This window comes from Triturus cristatus, chromosome 2_2 (assembly GCF_964204655.1).
Source record: "Triturus cristatus chromosome 2_2, aTriCri1.1, whole genome shotgun sequence".
Taxonomy (NCBI): domain Eukaryota; kingdom Metazoa; phylum Chordata; class Amphibia; order Caudata; family Salamandridae; genus Triturus; species Triturus cristatus.
This window is the reverse complement of record NC_140582.1, coordinates 1,005,368,617-1,005,387,871: the sequence shown is the minus strand read 5'-3', so window position 1 is coordinate 1,005,387,871 and position 19,255 is coordinate 1,005,368,617. Positions and strand designations below refer to the sequence as shown.

At 43.9% G+C, this 19,255-nt stretch overlaps 1 protein-coding gene across 3 annotated transcripts in view; it reads left to right on the top strand.

Annotated features, from left to right (window-relative positions):
- Positions 1–19,255, top strand: part of EVC2 (EvC ciliary complex subunit 2) — a 608,136-nt gene that overhangs the window by 280,070 nt on the left and 308,811 nt on the right. The window contains exon 16 of one of the 3 annotated variants that reach the window (XM_085642435.1): positions 16,619–16,735. The exons of 1 other annotated variant lie outside the window; for it this stretch is intronic. In XM_085642435.1, the coding sequence (XP_085498561.1) occupies positions 16,619–16,735 (117 nt within the window). Of the gene's footprint in view, positions 1–16,615; positions 16,736–19,255 lie in introns of all 3 variants that reach the window. One more of the 3 variants, XM_085642434.1, reaches the window with a different exon arrangement.

Here is a 19,255-nt window from a genome sequence, read left to right as displayed (position 1 = left end):
GTGGGTGCTGCAGCAGTTCCCACACCTCTGGTTCCAGTGCCTCCGTCAGAGGCCTGCAAATTAGTGAAACCCATGGACTGGTGAGCACTGCCTGCCACCGACTGGGCCCTTTGCCATTCTTCTCTTTTGGTGGCTTGAGGTTCCACCTGATTGCAAGGGTGCATCGACAACTTCCGTTCACGTTCAGATCCTAAATACATTCCGCGGTGGGTCAAGGAGAGTAGGACTGCCCCTAGAAAAATAAACTGACATGACAGGTGCGCCTTTCTGAGGAACAGATGTGACTACAGATTGCACAACTCTGGCATATTTTCAGGCACTTGGGGTCCCAAGACAACTCTGATGCTTTGGCTACTGTTATGGCCTTAAGGCTCGATAGAAAAATAGACTTTGAGGGCAAAAATAGGACCCTTAAAGGGAAATTACCTAAATATATGATGTCCCGGGTAATAACAGGGCAATTCATGTCATTACGATTGGCAAAATATTGAACAGAAATAACAATTTGAATGCTGCTGAACCATGGAACAGGGGTAAACGGGGACAGTAGGTGCCAACCCCCCAGTAAACCCCAAACAAGACTGTTATCTTCATAGATAGTTCAAAGGATAGTCCGCGGAGGAATTGGAGCAAGCTCACCGAGGAGCACCTCAACTCCACCCTCAACCACGATCCCTCTCCCACCAAGACCAACGTCAAATCTGCAGCCAGAGAACTGCACAGACGGATCACCAACTCCGCAGACAAGTTTGTCCCCCTCCGTAACTCTGACAGACAGCGCCCCATGAAAGCCACTTGGTTCACCACCGACCTCTGAGAATCCAGACACACTTGCAGATTTCTCAAGAAAGTATGGAGAAATAACAAAACCCCCGAAGCCCGGACCACCTACAAGAACGCCATGACCGAATATCACCGATGCATCAGATCCACCAAAAGGACCTTCATCCAGGACAAAATCGTCGCCAACTCCAGCAACTCGAAGGAATTCTTCAGCATCATTCAGGATTTCACCAGATGTCACACCTTCCCATGAACTCTGCAACAAGCTCGGCTCCTTCTTCCATCTCGAGATCAAGTCCCTCTACAACAACTTCAATGAACAGACACAAGAAACCGAAATCACACCTACCTCCAGCAACGCTAGCCAGCCTACCATCTCCACCTGGACTCTGGTCACCACCGAAGACACCGCCACAACCATGAAGAGCACTCATTCAGGAGCCCCCACGGACCCCTGCCCGTCGCACTTCTTCCACAGAGCCTCCGCGGCCATAGCACCCGAGTTACGACGCACCATCAATGCCACCTTCAAATCCAGCCCATTCCCCGAAAACTGGAAACGCGCTGAAGTCAAGCCCTTCCTCAAGAAGCCCTCCGCAGACCCGATGAACCTCAAAAACTACAGACCCATCTCTCTCCTCCACAGCTAGTCACCGAGAAGATCGTCAACTTCCAGCTCACTAACAACATCGAAGCCAACTCCATCCTTGACTCCTCCCAATCCGGATTCCACAGCACCAAGACCGCCCTCCTCGCCGCCACAGACGACATCTGCACTCTCCTTGACTAGGGCCACACAGCGGCCCCCATCTTGCTAGACCTCTCTGCAGCCTTCAACACTGTTTCTTACCGCACTCTCACCGCCAGACTCCACGACGCCGGCATACAGGGAACCGCCCTCGACTGGATCCACTCTTTCCTCACTGGCTGAACCCAAAGAACTAGACTCCCGCCTTTTCTCTCCGAACCCACAGAGATCAACTGCGGGGTACCGCAAGGACCATTGCTCGGCCCCACGTTCAACATCTCCATCATCAGACAGCATGGACTTGGCATAGTATCCTACGCTGACAACACCCAGCTCATCCTCTCCCTCACGAAGGACACCACCAGACTCAGCTTCCAGGAAGGAATGAATGATGTGGCATCCTGGATGAGCAGCAGCTGTCTGAAGCTCAACTCTGATAAGACAGAAGCACCTATCCTCAGACCCACCCCTTCAGCATGGGACAATACCTGGTGGCCCACCACCCTCGGCAACCCCTCCACACCCACAGACTATGCCCAGAACCTCGGCATCATACTCGACTCCATCTTCACCATGACCTGACAGATCAATGCCGTCTCCTCCACGTGCTTCAACACCCTCCGCATCGTTCGCAAGACCTTCAAGTGGATCCCACCCCCGAATCCAGAAAAAACGTCACCCACAGACTCATAACAAGCAGACTGGACTACGGAAATGCCCTCTGCACCGGATTCAACAAATGCCTGCTCCGTCAACTCCAGACCATCCAGAACACCGCTGCCAGACTCGTCCTTGGCACCCCACTAAATGACCACATCACTCAGCACCTATGAGACCTCCACTGGCTCCCCGTTGAGAAGAGAGTAACCTTCAAGCTACTCACTCATGCCTACAAATCCCTCCACAACACCGGACCCCAATACCTCAACATAAAAGTCTCCTTCCACGTACCTAAGAGAAACATCCGGTCCGTCGCCCTCGCTGAAACCCCGTGCATCCGCAGAGCCAAAGCAGGTGGAAGAGCCTACTCCTACATCACGGCAAAGACCTGGAACAAGCTCCCACTCAACATCAGACATTCCCTCACTCTGCACACCTTCAAGAAGAGCCTCAAGACCTGTCTCTTTGGCTGAATCGGAGCTGCACGCCCTTCACCCCCCCCCACCCACCCCAGACACTTGAGACACTCCCAGGTGAGTAGTGCTCTTCACAATTCGCTGATTGGTTGATTGATTGAAAGAGTCGTGGAGGAGCAAGAGTGTTGACAGATCTAAAAAACAAATAGGGCCCATGCTGCCACGCCATTAAGAGAGCCAAGATTCTTTAAAGTGCAGAGTATAGTGCTTCCACATGAAGGTGATGATCCGAAGGAAGGAGGTTTTCCCTGTTGCTTCCTTGCGCCAGAGGGGTTTGTGGAACTACATCTGTGAATGTTTCTTATTAAACCCAGGTATTGTACCTGATTACATCTGACCCTTTAAATTGCAATCCCTGCACAACCACCTGTTTTTGCAGGGATCACAATTACAAGTGGTGCGACATTCATTGCACCTGGTAAATACCTACCTATGAGTATACAGACAGATCAACGTATAATGGAGCATCGAAAGCAATAATATCCCTGCAATACTCGAAGTCAATATTCCGTTGATGCCACCGTTGGCTATTCTTGGGAAATGACATTGATCTGGCCTTATATTGATTAATTTGTTGCTCCTTTGGGCTAATTACTGAAAAGATGTGGTACCGGGCTTGCTCCACCATGACACAGTTGATGTGAGCGGGGTATAAGGGTGATTTATCATGGAAGTGGGGATGCTCCTGTGAACTCGCAAATTTATTTTGTAGGTAGACTTGATCTAACTAATTTTTAATAGTTTGTGAGACTCCGCAAGATTTAAGTGATTAAACATGTTCACAAATCACTCCGAAAATAGTGGCTGAAATTGTTCATACCAATATGAGCAAAGATACAAACGATTATGCCAATAAGAAACTGATTCGACGCATGATTCTGCATTATGGATACAAATATAAACAAGTACTCAACTGACTATTGTTTACATCTGCAGGGTAGTACAAGTGTCAGCAAAGTTGGCAGAGGGCGCTAGTCTTCCTGTACAGCTTCACATTTCCTTTTAGGGCAGTCCTGCCAGTGCTTAATTTGTAAAATATTAAGTGCCAGGGCTCTGACCAGGAGGCCACTGCAGCTTGCACCATCCATCGCGCTTGTCATCGCTACCAAAACAACTACTAACCATCTCTTTTGCCTGCAAGTGCGACATTTCAGATTATTCCAGGTCCCCAAAGCTAAAGGAATGGCTGGGGAGGCAGGGATTAGCAATTTTAATGTATATTTTATTCCTAAACTACCGTTCTGCTCATCTTTAAATTAGATGAGCAGCGCCACCATGTGGTGGACTGTTCTAAGTATGGAGTTGACAATTAGGTGCCGGTGCCAAGCACCGGAAACCAATTAAGTGCCGGTGCTTAACACCAGAAAGCCCGGGCTCAAATTAAGCACCGATTCCTGCACAAATCGACACTGCTGTAGTAGAATGACATCCCTGTTACATCATTTTGTTACATAACCCAGTGCAAAAATATGCACATGAGACACACTAAAGTGAGTCTCTGGTGAAATCAATCAATCAATCACAGAATTTGTAGAGCGCACTACTTACCCGCAAGGGTCTCAAGGTGCTGGGGGGAAGTGAAGGGGGTGCTGCTACTGGTCGAACAGAAATATTATGCACGTGGACCTTCACATTTCCTCTGATTCTGCACTCTCCAAAATGTAGTGACCTTTTGATTATGTACTTTGTCCCATATGGGAACTAAGGCCCTTGAGCAAAATAATTTGCTGGAGATCACACAACCTAGTCAAGTGAGAAACTCAGGATCTCACTTGTAGGCCTTTGTATTCCAAAAAATGCAACTTAATGAGGAGCCACGTGACCCTAGAAAAGAATCACTAATGCCTACCCACAAACTTCAGTGGACATGTTGTGAGCATTTTGGAAATTCAAAAAGTATTCATTGACTAATTTGATTGTCAAAAGTGTGCTTTTATGGTTCACATTACCTCCTTCCTACACCGTTTTTTTCAAGCAAAGTGAATACCTTTTTTTGGAGGAATAGAATTCTAAAATTATATCAAACTTAACTGAACTAACAGTGCTTAAATAGGTGAAATCAATTTGGTTTCATTTCCTAAAAAGCTGTAAAAAGTGGCTTCATCATCTTTATCACTAGTGACTGCATCACACAAATATGGGACCTTGCAGCAATATTTTCTAAATGTGTGAACCAGTCCCTGCTTCCCAATAGGGCTGCACTGTCTATTAAGGTCTGCCTGTCATTGTGGAGCACCTCGCAAATGTGCTGTTGGTGTATTGTGCCCTTGGCTTTGAGCCTCAAACCATAAATCCAGGGCAATATGATTCAATTTGCCCAGGACATCTGGTTGGGTGGGAGGGAGAGGTCTAACATATTTCCTTGGTAAAGAATGTCTTCCTTTACAGATATTTGGATAAACATTGAAACAATTGGTTATTGATGATCATGCCTTCAGAGAGGATGGAAAAGGGAAGAACCAAGGTGTTTCTGTTTTACAGTGTCAAAGGCAGTGGACAGACCAAGCTGGAAGAGCAGGCACTTCGTCCCATTTTTAAAGATCTGAAGCCTGTAAGCAACTGTTTATAAGGAATTCTGGCCAAATCACTTAATCTCCCCCGCCTATCAAAAAAAATGAATGTGTCCTTGTGTAACATAACTGGTGCTCATGTAAAGCGCTCCAATACCTTCAGGTCAAGGTAGCGCTATATAAATCTGCAAAAATAAATATACATATGGTGTCTGCGATACACCCTCATTAGTCCATGAATTTGCAAATCACACATTTGAATCGCTTTTCCACAAAGTATTACTTTTGTTGACATCTTATGGCATAATCAGCTAAAGCAGTTATTTCTGTGTCCGGCGTATCTGGTTGTTAAAGGGTACGGTGGAGTATATTTACAACTCCTAGAGATACCAGGCACTTGTGCTGTGGTCTGTACATGAAGACACTGGTAGCCTTGTAGTATTATTTCATGTCTTCTTTATTGGTTCCTGTTCCAGGTAATATCAGTCTTAGTTCAGCCATGGACTGGCTCCTACATCTCCTACACCAGCCCCACCAGGAGCAACCTGCCTAGCTGCTCAGCCCATCTCCCACTGTCACCACTCATCCACACAGGCACCTAGGCATTCCATTCATCACAGTCACACCAACATTCCATTTCCATCTCTCACTCTGGCTGAGCAGCTAGGAGGACCTAGGCTGATTACATATAAATGTAATACTTAGGATATAACATTGTTCCTTTCCTTTTAAAAAGAAAACAAAAATTACAATTCTGAAGAAGAAAACTATACATAGGAAAGAGGTAATGTTCATAACTCAGGGATGAAAATAAATTCAAAACATCACCAAAGAGTGAACAATGCAAACAAGAAAAGATAGGCAAAATACCACATATTAAAATCATGCATCAAAATCTCCCATCCTCCCTCATGAAAATTATTAAGTATAAATTATTAAAACACAAACAATGTTAAAACACAGAGAGGCCGCGTACTTTTAGGAAGGGATAAAAATTGTCAAGCAATACTAAATATAACCCCATCCTTCACAAAAAAATCATTAGAATAATGTAGTAGGGGTGGACACACCCCACGACTAACACCCGAGGCCAAAAGCAGACAACAAGGGTGAACTAACACTACAATACACGTATGCCACAATATGGACCACATAGAGGGTGGGTACGCACAGTGAGGCGCAGGGCGACTTACACACAACCACATCTGAAGCACGGGCGACTTACACAGGACAGCACGTGATGCGCAGGGCGACTTACACACAACAACATCTGATGCGCAGGGCAACTTACACAGGACAACACGTGAGGCGCAGGGCGACTTACACACATACAAACAGACAAGACGTGCAGCGCAAGGCGACTTACCAACAAATCAGACCAACGTGCAACATAAAATGACTTACACACACAACACAAAGGAGTGGGAAATCACCCACCAAGACCAAAACCACCCTCCAGCGGCAATAACATGTGATGTCCACCCACCAAGAGCCTAGGATGTCCCAACTAATAAACCTAAACTGTGGCATCACTACACACTAAATGTGCTGTAAAAACAAAATACTATAACATAAGCTCTAAGAAGTGCATACACAATTTCTTTTAAATACAACATCAAAATATAAGATCATGCCCCTCATAAAAACTCATGTGCCCTTATGCGACACGTCGGTAGGTGATCTCTAACCCGAGCAGCAAAACCCAGTAATAATAGGGCGGACAGAAAGAACAATTATCTCCAAAATTAGTGCTAAACATGTGAACACCCAATTGATGTCGGGCAGCAGTTAGTGCGGTGCGAAGTGGAAACAGAAACAAGAACACTCCCATGCTGCACTAGACCTTACTATAATGACGTTACACTAATCCAGGCTTTTTTTCCAATTACACAGCATCGTAATCCTGTCTTTTTCTTCAATTACACAGCATCGTTGACAAATCCCTCAAAATAGTCACTTCTTGTTTTGAGATTGAAAAACATCCCAACAGGTGCAACAGGAATAAGCACAAATATGACAGCCAGGCGTTATATAGATTTTTCCACTAAAGTCACAGCGTCGAAGACTTGTCTCTTGAAAACGTGTTTTTTTCCTTTTTAACAAACACCTTCAAACACTTCCAATGAAACTACTTTTCGACATACATGAAACAGAAAGCCTTACCAACGGAATGCTTCATCAACGATAGTTCATGCAGTACTAACAGGCAACAAAAAGAATGCGTTCGCTTCATTTGCCCGAACTCTGTCTCGAAGTTGAAACTTTATTGAAACTAGCATGAGACAGCGTTGTTGGCAAAATGCATACAAGTGACATCATGTTGTGACTTCAGAGTCAAAGGAAAATAGGGTGCATCCGCCAACCACAGGATGGCGGCACGTTTTCTCCGTAGCTGCAGAGTGGCTCACGGTGCGTACATGCACCACAGCATCCTTTCAGTCGAGAAGCAGCACCAGATCCGAAGCAGTCCTGCACGTCAGAATACAGATGACGAAGGACACATTGCAGGAGAAGCCACACGCAACCAAACAGCAGGAAAAGGTAAGCAAGCGAGTTACTTGGCTCGTGTGGGCTTTTAAAAGCTACAACACCGTTAGACAGGTATCGATGCAAGGAGGCCTCAAAAGCAATAAAAAACAAAGACAAGAAAGGCCTCACCGTTATTGTCTCGCTCCTATTTGCCACCTCCGAAAAATCGTGGCAAACCACACCGCGTGTAGGCAAGACCACAAGCTCTCCTCAGAAAAACTCGTCATGTGCATGTAGTAAGAGCAAATTAGATGTGTCCTTTTCTCCCCCCACAAATAGCACCTCTGTTCATGTGTCAATGGGCAAACATTGCGCAGACTGCAAGATGACCACATCTATCGCTGCACTTGAGAATTACATAGGTCCATTTGAGTTGGAGATGTAGCTTGGAGACATTCACTCCTTGTAATTTTCACTTCCAGATTGTGAAATGGTTCAGAAGAAAGCATATGCAGATATGTGGAAAATGTTGCTTTGTAAAATAACTTCCAGGCACATTATATCCACATTGTACAATGACCGTACTTGTACTTTCTATTTGCCATAAAAGCACCAAACCTTGCAGTACCACACCTCTCCTGTTTGGCACACGTGAATAAGTTTCACTGAGTTAATCCAAAACTCACATCTTGAACAGCCACAGTTCCTTTACGCAGTAGATACATCCATACCACAGATACTAAAGGAAGTGGTAGGGTGAATCTTAAATCAGGCATACCCAAACATACACACCATACCCGTGGTCAAGTCCATGGAGCAAGGTCAGGCAGGACACACACGGTGGTTGGGGCCGTCCGATGACAGGACACCAGTGGGGCTGGCTTGCCTTGCCTTTTACTCCATACAGCTTCATGTAGATGCTTTTTTTCTTGTAGTTACGCTGATAACTGGATTTCTTTAGTAGTCTCTTGGTTTCTGTTCTGTCCTTAAGCACACTTGGGTCCAGGTCCGCTCGTCACCAACATTATGTTGTGCTCTGTACATTAAGCTTGCAGGATCATAATATTGTACACTGTATCACACCTATGAGTAAAAATGTAGAAGTTGATTGCTCAGCATCCAAGATCTTTTTACTGTGATCCCCATATTTTTCACTATGTACAGCTGGTGGTTTTGAAGTCTGCAGTGGCTGATGCATGTTGTTCAGGCCTCAGTTGCATGCCCACTGCTTAAATGGCAACCAATTTTAGTCTAGAGTTGCACTACATATGCATTTGGGTGTGGCCAATACCTCCTCCACAGGCACCAACAGGTAGCACTTGATTTTAGATGATGTGTTCTGCAGCAAGGCTGTAAAACCTGTTTCTACATAAATTATTGATGTTAAATTCAGTAATACTGGGTATAAAAGTCCTATTCAGAATTATGCATGTATGATCATGTATGAAAGTTACAGTGTGTTGGTCAGATTGTTTTCATCTGTAGTTTTTAATCCATTGTCCAAATATTGACTAAAGCTTGCTGACACGCTTAACAAAACGAAATTCATCTTCGTGGGTGTGGACCTGTCATTCACACTTATGTTTTATGCTTGGTTTATAGAGAGCCAGCAAATAGCCCTCTAAAGGATAGCCCTCAAGACGCCTAGGAACTGATGAAGAATTAGCTTAAGGACCTCCAGGTCTTGTATGAGTTTAAAGGCCCGAAAAATCACATGGGCGGAAACAGATGGGGATTTGAGGTGGAGATCGCCTTTAATGCTTAGCAGCAGTAACTCGCTCAGCTTAGCGTAAGACTTGAAGATTTGGAAAATTTAGGGCAAAGGAATCATACCATAGTTTTGGATTTCTCTAGCGAAAAAGCTTATAGAATAGTAGCTTCACTGGCTAATAGTACTAGACTCTTGCTGTCCCTTATAAAACAGTGGTCCATGTCCTAGTTGTGAAGCCTTTTTGCCTGCATAGAACTTCTGTCTTTAGCTAGAGCATGTGCTAGCTCCTGGAACCAGAGGAAGTGGTGGCCACATACATAAAAACAGATGACCAGTTTCAAGTGGATATTTCTCTGCCTCTTTCTATGAAATATCTTTACTGAATGGTACCCAGAAATCTATCCAGATTTTGCATTTGCAGGCAAAAGTGTACTGCATTAGCATCACTCCTATGCATTTATAACTTTTTTCTACTCGTACTTTTTTTTACTTTCCAGATATCCAGCATCTAACTAACCCCCATGAAAATATGAGGTGGTTGGTGTTACAGTATTATATTTTTAGGTCTTTTGTCGAAGACAGTCCCAATACTTAAAGTGGGTTTTGTTTCTGTTCATTACTTGCCATTTGTTGGCTTTCTTGTCCATCTCATTTTCTTCCTTTTTAATCATTCACTTTTGTTGCTCTTCTTATGTTTGCACCTCCCCTGGAGCATACTATCCTTTTGATTGGATGGCTTATGCACATCTATATTTCCACATCAGGGAGCTACTTTTTCTTGCAGTTCCCCATGCAAATGCATCTGTTTACTTGTTCTCTCCCTCATTCGCTGCTTTCCACCTGAAATAGTCCTGCCCCTGTGCTCTGTGTTGTTCCACCCTCTCCACTTGGTGTTGTTCCTTCTTCTCCCTCAGCTTGCCCTGTGCTTAATTTGCCTGTCCTCATACTGGTCGGTATTGCCTGTTTTACATCCTTCTTCCCAGCTTCACTCACTGGCAGCTCCCGCCGCACATTGGAAATTACTCCATCTCTCCAAACGCCTCCCCACATTGCCCCTCCTGCCTTTCTCTTTTAAAAAAAATTCTAACTCTTTAAATCTTAAGTCTAAATATTATGTGCTTTTGCACACTCGTTTTACGTTCTTTTAGCTACTGCTCAAAGATTAGTGTCTGCCATCTTAGGATAGTAATTTAAAAGGAAAAACAACAAGCATTGGCATAGCCAACAGGTCTCGCCATTGGGACCTTATAAGTGTTTAGCTATGCAACGGATGATGTTGTTGCACCAAGGATATTGTGCTGCATAACTAAATACTTATAAGGTCCCAAAAGCGAGGCCTATTGGCTATGCCAATGCTTGTTACAATTTGTCATGCCATACATCACGCAATACCATGCATGCATCTTATGCTGAAAATCATAACCAATGCTCTTTCAACCTTGATTGATAAATAGAGCAGTTACTTAATTGTCTACCTTAAACACACTTTGAGCACCACAAGGGACTCTAAAGTACTATGTAAATGCAAAGACAATACAATAACACTAACAACACAAATTGGATCTAGATATATGCAAATCAGTCTTAAAACTGCTCCAATCTGAACAGTCCAGCCCAAACTGCCAAGCCAGGTCCTCCCTGAAACAGAACACAAGCAACCCAGGACAGGTTTCGACCTAGTATGGGCTTGTCAGTTCAGGCTGGAAAGTTCCCACTGGAGCAGGGTCAAGACTAATTTGCACATAGCTGGGTCCAAACTGAGGTGGCATGATGTGCAAAATAACAATGGAATGGGATGTGATCCTGAGAAATTACCAGTGGCTGAAATTGATTCAAGCATTCCATCCATCAATGTTTGCATACTTTAATATTTTTCAAATTAGCATTGGCAAAGCCAATAGGTTTTTGCCTTTGAGACCTTTTGGTAAAGCCAATTTGCCTAAGCACAAAAAAACTGAAGTGGAGGAAAACTAAATAGCAATGGCGGGTGGGTGGGTTTTCAGATGAAGAAGCAATGGAGGGTGGGAGGGTAGGAGGTTCATCAAAGGCAAGGTGGGCACAAAGCAGTAACGGAAGGAGGATAGGCGGGAAAAGCAAAATGAGTGAGGGTGGGCAGGCAGGCACTTAACCACAACAGAGGAATGGTGAGGAGGCACAAAGCGACAAAAGAGGAAGGCTGGGCTGATACTAATCAGCAACAGATTATGAAGCACCAACTGAGGGAGGGTGGAAGTCTACTACTGCGTGCCACCGGAGGAGGGTGGGCAGGTCCTAAGCACCAGCGGCAACAGATGAATGGTAGGCAGGGAAAAAGCAACAATGGCAGTGCAGGGAAAGAGAGAAGGTCTGAAGACACTTTGCAATAGCGGCAGCTGAGAGAAGGTCGTTAGGCAAAAAAGCACCAGCAGCAACAGAGGGAGTGTGAGTAGACACTATGCAACAGCTGCAAGGAAGGGATGGTGTGTGGGGGAAAACAGCAGAGGTAAGGGGGCAGTTAGAAGCTTCAGGGAAGGAAGGGGGGACAGCACAGCAGCAAAAGACATGAATGTGGAACGTGGAATTAAAACACATGGGTGGGGAGCACGCAGAACACAGGAGAGGAAAGAACTTGGAGCACTGTGGGCGGGAAGAGAAGCACACTATGGAAACAGCTGAAGAACAATGCACTCTAATGGAGGGCTTCACGACAAGGAAAAAGTAAGTTCCTGAAAAGTGAACACTAGTAAAGGCATCAAAGGAACAATTAGAGAGATGGTAACTCGGCTATGCTCCATGGAAGGGACAATTACAAGCTGCACGAGCTAAACCAAATAAAGTCAGCACATAGAAAGCAAGCAAATGTGAATGACAAAACGGAAAACCTATGGTAGGCAATGAGTGGAATGCATTCCTAGGTAACTTTTTGCATGTCCCCAATTAGTCTTCGCTACCAGAGAGTGCATGTTAGGCTACGATCTGAAAATTAATAATGGAAAATCAGAATTAAACCATTATAAGCTACAAAAAAATTATCAAGATAGTGTCCCCATATGTAAAACAAAACACAAAACTGAACCTGCAAGTCTGACCCAGAATGAGTTCAGATTTAGGAGGAAGTGACTAAAAGCGCCAGCACTCTGAAACTTGTTTTTTGCCTGCACGTCGCGAAGCAGTTCATGTCAGTGATAATGAATATCCAGCCATGTGTGGTAATGCGGCCCCCCTGACATCGTGTTAATGTCCTCAGTTTACAGCTAATGCCCGAGCACATGCTGAAAAATATATTCAGTCATGCTCTCCTACTGTGTGGGGGTGTGGGTGTGTGTTATGTGGAAAACGAAAGAGGTAGGGAGTGTGGGCCTATGAAGTTCAAATTATAAGTGTTAACCAAGATCACACAGCGTGGCAGTTGGGGACCTAGTGCCTCCTGAACCCTAACCCAAACGTGTCAAAAAGATAGTATAAATATCGATCTTCATAGGGTGTTTCACATCTGTATTGTAGCGTTTATAAGCGCTCCTTGTTCTGGCCGAGATGTGATCTGAAATACATGAAAATGAAGGCCTCTCCTAATAGTCAAATACTGTAATAAGTCGGGCAAACTGGGACTGGAGCCTTGGTTTTCTGGATCCGAAGTCGATGATTTATCCAAGAGCAGACAATATGGCAGATAGAACCCGCGTTGTGCACTCAGGACCCCATATTTAATAAACAGTTGTGAACTAAGATCACAGGGCGTCATCAGTTCGTGTCTGCAAATATTATCAAGGACGCTGTGATTCCAACATTAGAGATTACACAATATTTCAGTTGACGTAAAATCTGCAATATTTACCCACGTCTGGAAGTTCAAAATCAATAGTATGAGTCTACAATGTATACTCAAGGTCCTCTGATTCCAGAACTACAAACGTAAACCAAGATCACACAATGTGTCATAAGAAGCCTGTCATTTGATTTCAAAACAGAAAATAAAACCAAGATCACACTGTGTGAAAGTTGGGGTTTGTTACTTTTGCCCAGAACCCTCTGATTCGAAAAGTAAGAGCGTACTCGATGTCACACAGCCTATCATTTTGGAGCTGCGGGTTTTGTTGCCCAAGGAAAGGCCATCTTGCTCCAAAGTCCCCAATTTTGCAGCTAAGAGCACACATTGTAACTGCTGGGGTTTGCCCCCTGAATGTCCTCCACAGTCACCGATCACAACCTACAGGTGTTGCTCAAACGACCTCTGTACTTGCACTCTGCCACTTGGGCATGAAGAAGCCGGTCTACCTCGTAGCAGAACTGCAGCCCTTTTCTGGTCGGCTGGGCGCTCTCCCTGGCGCAGGAGCCATCCATCCGTCAAGGCTCCCGGATAGATTATCTGTCACAGACCGCTGGATGAAATGCTTCTCTCCAGATGGCTCTACAGTCACCAAATCTAAGCATAAATCAGCATGCAGAGGGGGCTGGAAATTCACAAAAGGAGGATAGGAGGTGTGGCGCGGCCGCCGAGTCAGGGAGAGGGGCAGGGTACAAATATATCACACTCGTCAAAACCCCGGCAACAATCTCTCAGCCTGTGCGGTTAATAAGGGGACCAGTTGTGGTAAGAAAGGAAGCCTGTTTATTTATGAAATGCACTCGATTGAGTGGATATTAAAGACGGCCGTGGACGTAAAGTACATCGGGAGCAACTGTATATGTTTGCACTAGTGCCACTTTTCAAGCACTCGTGGCGGCCGTGGCATCCACCTTGCGGGAGCGAGCAGCGGTGCGGCCACGTTAATTACAAACATATGTCCCATGCACGCGCTGCTCACTCCCGCAAGGTGGATGCCGCCACGAGTGCTTGAAAAGGAGCAGACCGATTGCTAAAGGTCATCTCCTAGAGCAGCGTATGCGCACTGCCTAGGCGAGACCTAAAAATGGCCACTATGGCACCACACAAGCATGTGCTTGGGGATTGCAGGGTCTACATATGGGTGCGTATGTGATAGCACTTATGAATCATCCCACTTTTTGTTGCCATTCAGCATCAGCAACACAGCACTAACTGTGTGTTTTAGTTTTTGCCAAAGCTGAATGAATAGCATTGGAAGTAGGCAGTGGCATAGCTAATCGGTTTGTATAAAATTCCAAAGGCACAAATTCTAAAATTTATGTGGACTTTCGTAAAAAGCACCTGAGATCAAGGATGAGCTTGTTCTTCAAATCCCAATTCGCAATTCATGCTATGGGAACTGCGACCCGGCCTCAATCCAACTTTTTATATTTTTTAATTTCAATTGCAAAGGTTTTTGTGAATGATCTCTAACCCATTAGACCTTTCCCAGCTCGAAATCTCTTAATTTGAAAGCTATCAAGATGACAATTTGATGCGATTGTTTTGAGTGATTACCTTCTGGCACAGAATGCTTTTCATCATGCTACTGCGGCCTTAGAATTGTGAATTCCCGGTTTAGGAATGAACAGATGGTCATCGATATATTCAACGCTGTCTCGCTTTCTTTCAGGCTGAAGTTACTGCTGTCATTTTTATTTTTTATTTTTTGCTGTACCTGTGGGTTCCAATATGATGATAACACGTGGGAGGGGTAGTGGCCGCGGTTGCCTAGCTCCCTCGTGCAGTAGAAGGTGCTGAATGTAATGTAATGTTGCAGAGAATTTCAGTAAACTTTTTGTTCGGCAAAATGTTCTATTATTACTTCTCTCAGAAACAATCTATTTTGAAAACAGGTGTTTCCCCGAAGAAATGAAACGAACCACAATGTTCTCTGTTTTAGAATCATAAAGCCTATTCCTATTGTTTATGGACAGGTTGAACATTGCTTGCAGAGTGCTGAGATGCCCACGCACAGATACAGTAATAGATATGTGGGTGTAATAAGCGCCGTCCATCAGCCGGGGTTGACTTGCTAGCAGCAGCGCTTTGCCTCCAGATCCTCAGTCTGCTTGTGTTTTAGTGGCATGCAGAAATGGAAGGAGCCCCCCCGCATGGAATGCCACTCACATGTGTTTATGAAAAAACTGTATAGGAAACAATTTCAAAAAAAGAGATAATGCACAAACAATCAAACATTTTTTGTATATGAACCCCCATTGGTTGAATATAACTACTAATAAACATATATTTCATTAAATCTCTTTATTTCTTGTTATTTATATCCTTATTTATCTTTTGTTACAAAAGAGGGTCATTCCATTCTTATTTTTTCTTTATAGCCCTTCTTTGTACACATTTTTTTTATCAAAATCATTATATCATTTCATATTCATTTAAACAATTGTGTTTATATTGCCCATAGAAATACCAAAGGGAGAAACAAAAATAAGGAAAATTAAAGGTAATCATCAGTTATGGCTAATGCTTGATTCTACGCGCGTTTCGGCGTTCAGCCTTCTTCAGGTGGCCATAATTTTGATAACTCCTTGTTTTTTGTATATTTGCCGTTTACTGATTTCAGCTGAGGGGGAGGTTCGAAGGATTTTTCCTCCTTAAATAGAGATGTCTTTTAACTTCGGAGAGTTATGGGACGTGTTAGTGCCAACGGTTTCTCAATTTTTCTCGTACTTCAAATGTTTGCCGGTTAAATTTTCCCGCCAAATTTGAGGATCTCGCCAAATGGTCACTTTTCAAATTAAGTTCTCACGCCATTAGAAAATATTAGCGTGTCACAAGCTTGCGGTAAAACGGGTCTACCGTCGGTTTCAAAATGTGTAAGTGAACCACTCGTATTTTAAAGATGCAACAACGGGTGTCGAAAAAAGCTCACTCCTCCGATAGTGTTATCATTCCATTAGAGAGCACTAGCGTAACATAAACCTTCGGTACTGGGGTTGTCCCACCTGAATCAAAGCGCGTACGCGAACCACTCGTTTTTTAAAAAAATGCAATAGCGTCATCGGGTCATCATCATTCTTAGTCCATCCGGGTTCGGGAAATCGTATCGGCACAAAGACACTCACATGTGGCCATGCGGTTTGGAAAAGGATAGAAACAAATATCAATTTTGGGTACCAATGAGTAATTGAGTGATCAATCAGTAATTTGTGATTTACTGCTGAAAAATGACAAGGTGCAACATTTCACCTCTTATCCTTCTAATGTTTCATATAAATAAGGCATTTCCTGGTAATTTATTTTCTTGCAGAAAATAATTAAAAAAAAAAATCGAATTTGGTAGAAACCCTATTTTCCTGAATATAAATATTCAATGTTAATATGAAAATCTCCTAGATTTCGCTGGACGTGTTGCCTTTCCCAGAGTAACACATATTAACCGTGTGTTTTTAGCAGGCAAGTCTCAAGATGAAGAAACCTCCTCAGCATAGCAAACTAGATGTGCTAAAGAAATCTGTAGAGGATAAAATTCGTGTCTACGAAGAAAATATCACACAGGACCAGATTAAACAGGTACAAAGATTTATTACACGAGTACAGCATGAAAATCTATTCTCGAAATACTGTTTTGACATTAAGGCTTTCCAGTTTGTAAAACTACAATGTGCACCGCCCTATTGAATTATTCCATAGACAATTGGAGCGTCTTGTAAACTTGTTTGCTTGTGTAACACTTTAGTTGTTCCTCAGCACAGAGCTTTTATTACTCAATTGTTTTTGATGAAATGCATATATTAAAGGAAAAATAACCGAAGTAACTTTAAGCCCTGAGATCCTCTCACTTCTTTGGGATACTGACAATCTATTTACCAATAAGAAAGCTTTTTTAAATATATTTGTAAATTTTTTCAGTTTGATAAAATACAGATAACGCCCAAGTCAGCGTCAAACTGATTAATAAAGGAAAACAGCTAGTACATTTTAATAGTAAAAGGACCAGGCTGCATATCTTACATGAAAATCTGAACTGTTTTGCTAAAAATAAAACCAAGGAAACATTAAGAGGCCCATTAGGATGGCAGGTGGACCTCAGTCCGCCCGCCACCCTGGCGGTGCTGGCCGCTAGCGGTGCGGCGGTCCCACACCGCCAATTAGGATTCCGCATTGTTGACATTGTGGCGGGTGCTGCTGTAAGCTCCCGCCACATAGGTACCCCCCAAGTGCGGCCCTCAACCCCCCACCCTCCCGGGGGCCCGCAACAGGCCCCCAAGGCAATTCTCAGCCAGCCTTTCCATGACGGCGAATCCGCCATGGAAAGACCTTTTAAACCCGCAATCATAATATGGATGGCGGTGCCTTCTAGGCACCGCCACCATATTATGCCCCAGCTCTGCCCAGCCGGCAATCGGAACGATTGCCGACCGGCGGAAAAGCAGGGACGCACTTTGCGTTTGTCGCGTTACCCCCCGCCTTAGTAATATGGCGGGGGGTAAATCTAGTTGGGATGGCGGGCTGATCGCCACCGCCGAGCCGGCGGTGGCGATCCGCCTACCATCCTAATGAGCCCCCAAGTTAGGTGCTGGAGTGCATGATAAATATTTAGAAATGAACCAAAAGAGTTGGCATCAGTGAGCATAGCAAGTTATGTTGACTGTGAACTGCAATCGGGGAAGGTGTCTGCATTAGATGACGTAAGTAGCGCAGATGGGAGATGGTCAAAGGGGTACTACTAACCTTCGAATGAGGGCTATGTGAGCCCAAGAAAGCTATGGACGATGCTATCAATATTTCAGAGATGGCTTCAAAAAGTGGAGAGACAGGGTAAGATTGTAGAAGTGAATATGTATACTAAATGTCTGCTGTCTAAGCCGTTTTGCAGTCCGTATGGAACAGGGTTATAAATCAGATGGAGAATGTGTGGATGGATACTAGTGTGTGGGGTTGAGCATGAGAGACGGGGAAATGATAAAGGCTTTATTGCTTACTTGCTGCCCGACTTTAATGGCTGATCATTTTGCTTGCCCCTCTAGCTGTGCCATCACTTTCAAAACAGGCTAGTAGTTGCCGAATAGGCAAGTAGAAGGCTACTGGTTTACAAACCCTTGATGGCTTTGGAAGACAGTGGTGAAGTAAATCAGTGATCACTCATACCTCTTTCTAGATCACACTTTGACATGACAGTGGCTCTATCAAGATTAAGTGTACTAGATGACTTCACATCATCAGAGATATCGAATTAGTACAGATTACTTTCATGCAACCAATTGAAATCTAGAAACATAGTACAATTTGTTTAATTGAGGTGAATCTGCATTGCGAAGTTAACATGAATGTGCAGGATTGAAACATGATGTATCTATTGGCACGGGGTCAACACTCATCCTTAATCGACATATATGCACATTATTTGATGCTAGGCAATGCTATCTTCCATAATAAGGTTCTGTAAGGACATTTAAAGGCATTGAGTAATGTTGTGTTTCTATGGTATATTCATTCAACCTTACATTGATTGGCGGCTGAATTTCCATTTTGCTGTTTTGTCAAGTTATGCTCTAAATCTACTTCAGGGGTCCCCAACCTTTTCAGAAATAAGAGCTACTTGTGCTCAATGGAAATCCTTCTGAACTAATTTTATTATTAGAGATTTATTAGTAACTACATCAGACATGATTACATTAGTGTCCACCGCATGCAAGATTACCAGGATTGATCATCTCTGACTTCAGGCCCAGTTGCCTCGGTACTGTAAACAAGCATTTGCAATGCAATAGGTCTCGCAGTTACGCAAGTTTATGCCACTGGCATTGTAAATAACAATGCCTTTTATTTATGTTTATAAAAAGAAAACAAAACTAAAAGGCATTGTTATTTGCAATGTCAATAGCTCAAACTCACGTCAATGCGAGACCTATTGCATTGCAAATGCTTGTTTTTTTTGGGTGGAGTTTTATATAGTGCGAACTCGACCCGGAGGTATCAGAGCGCTTTACATGAGCACTAATTATGCTACAGACGCACCCATACATTTTACAATAGCGATCGCTTTCAGTGCCGCTTGTTATTGCAGTCTCTTGATTGGTTGACAGGCCA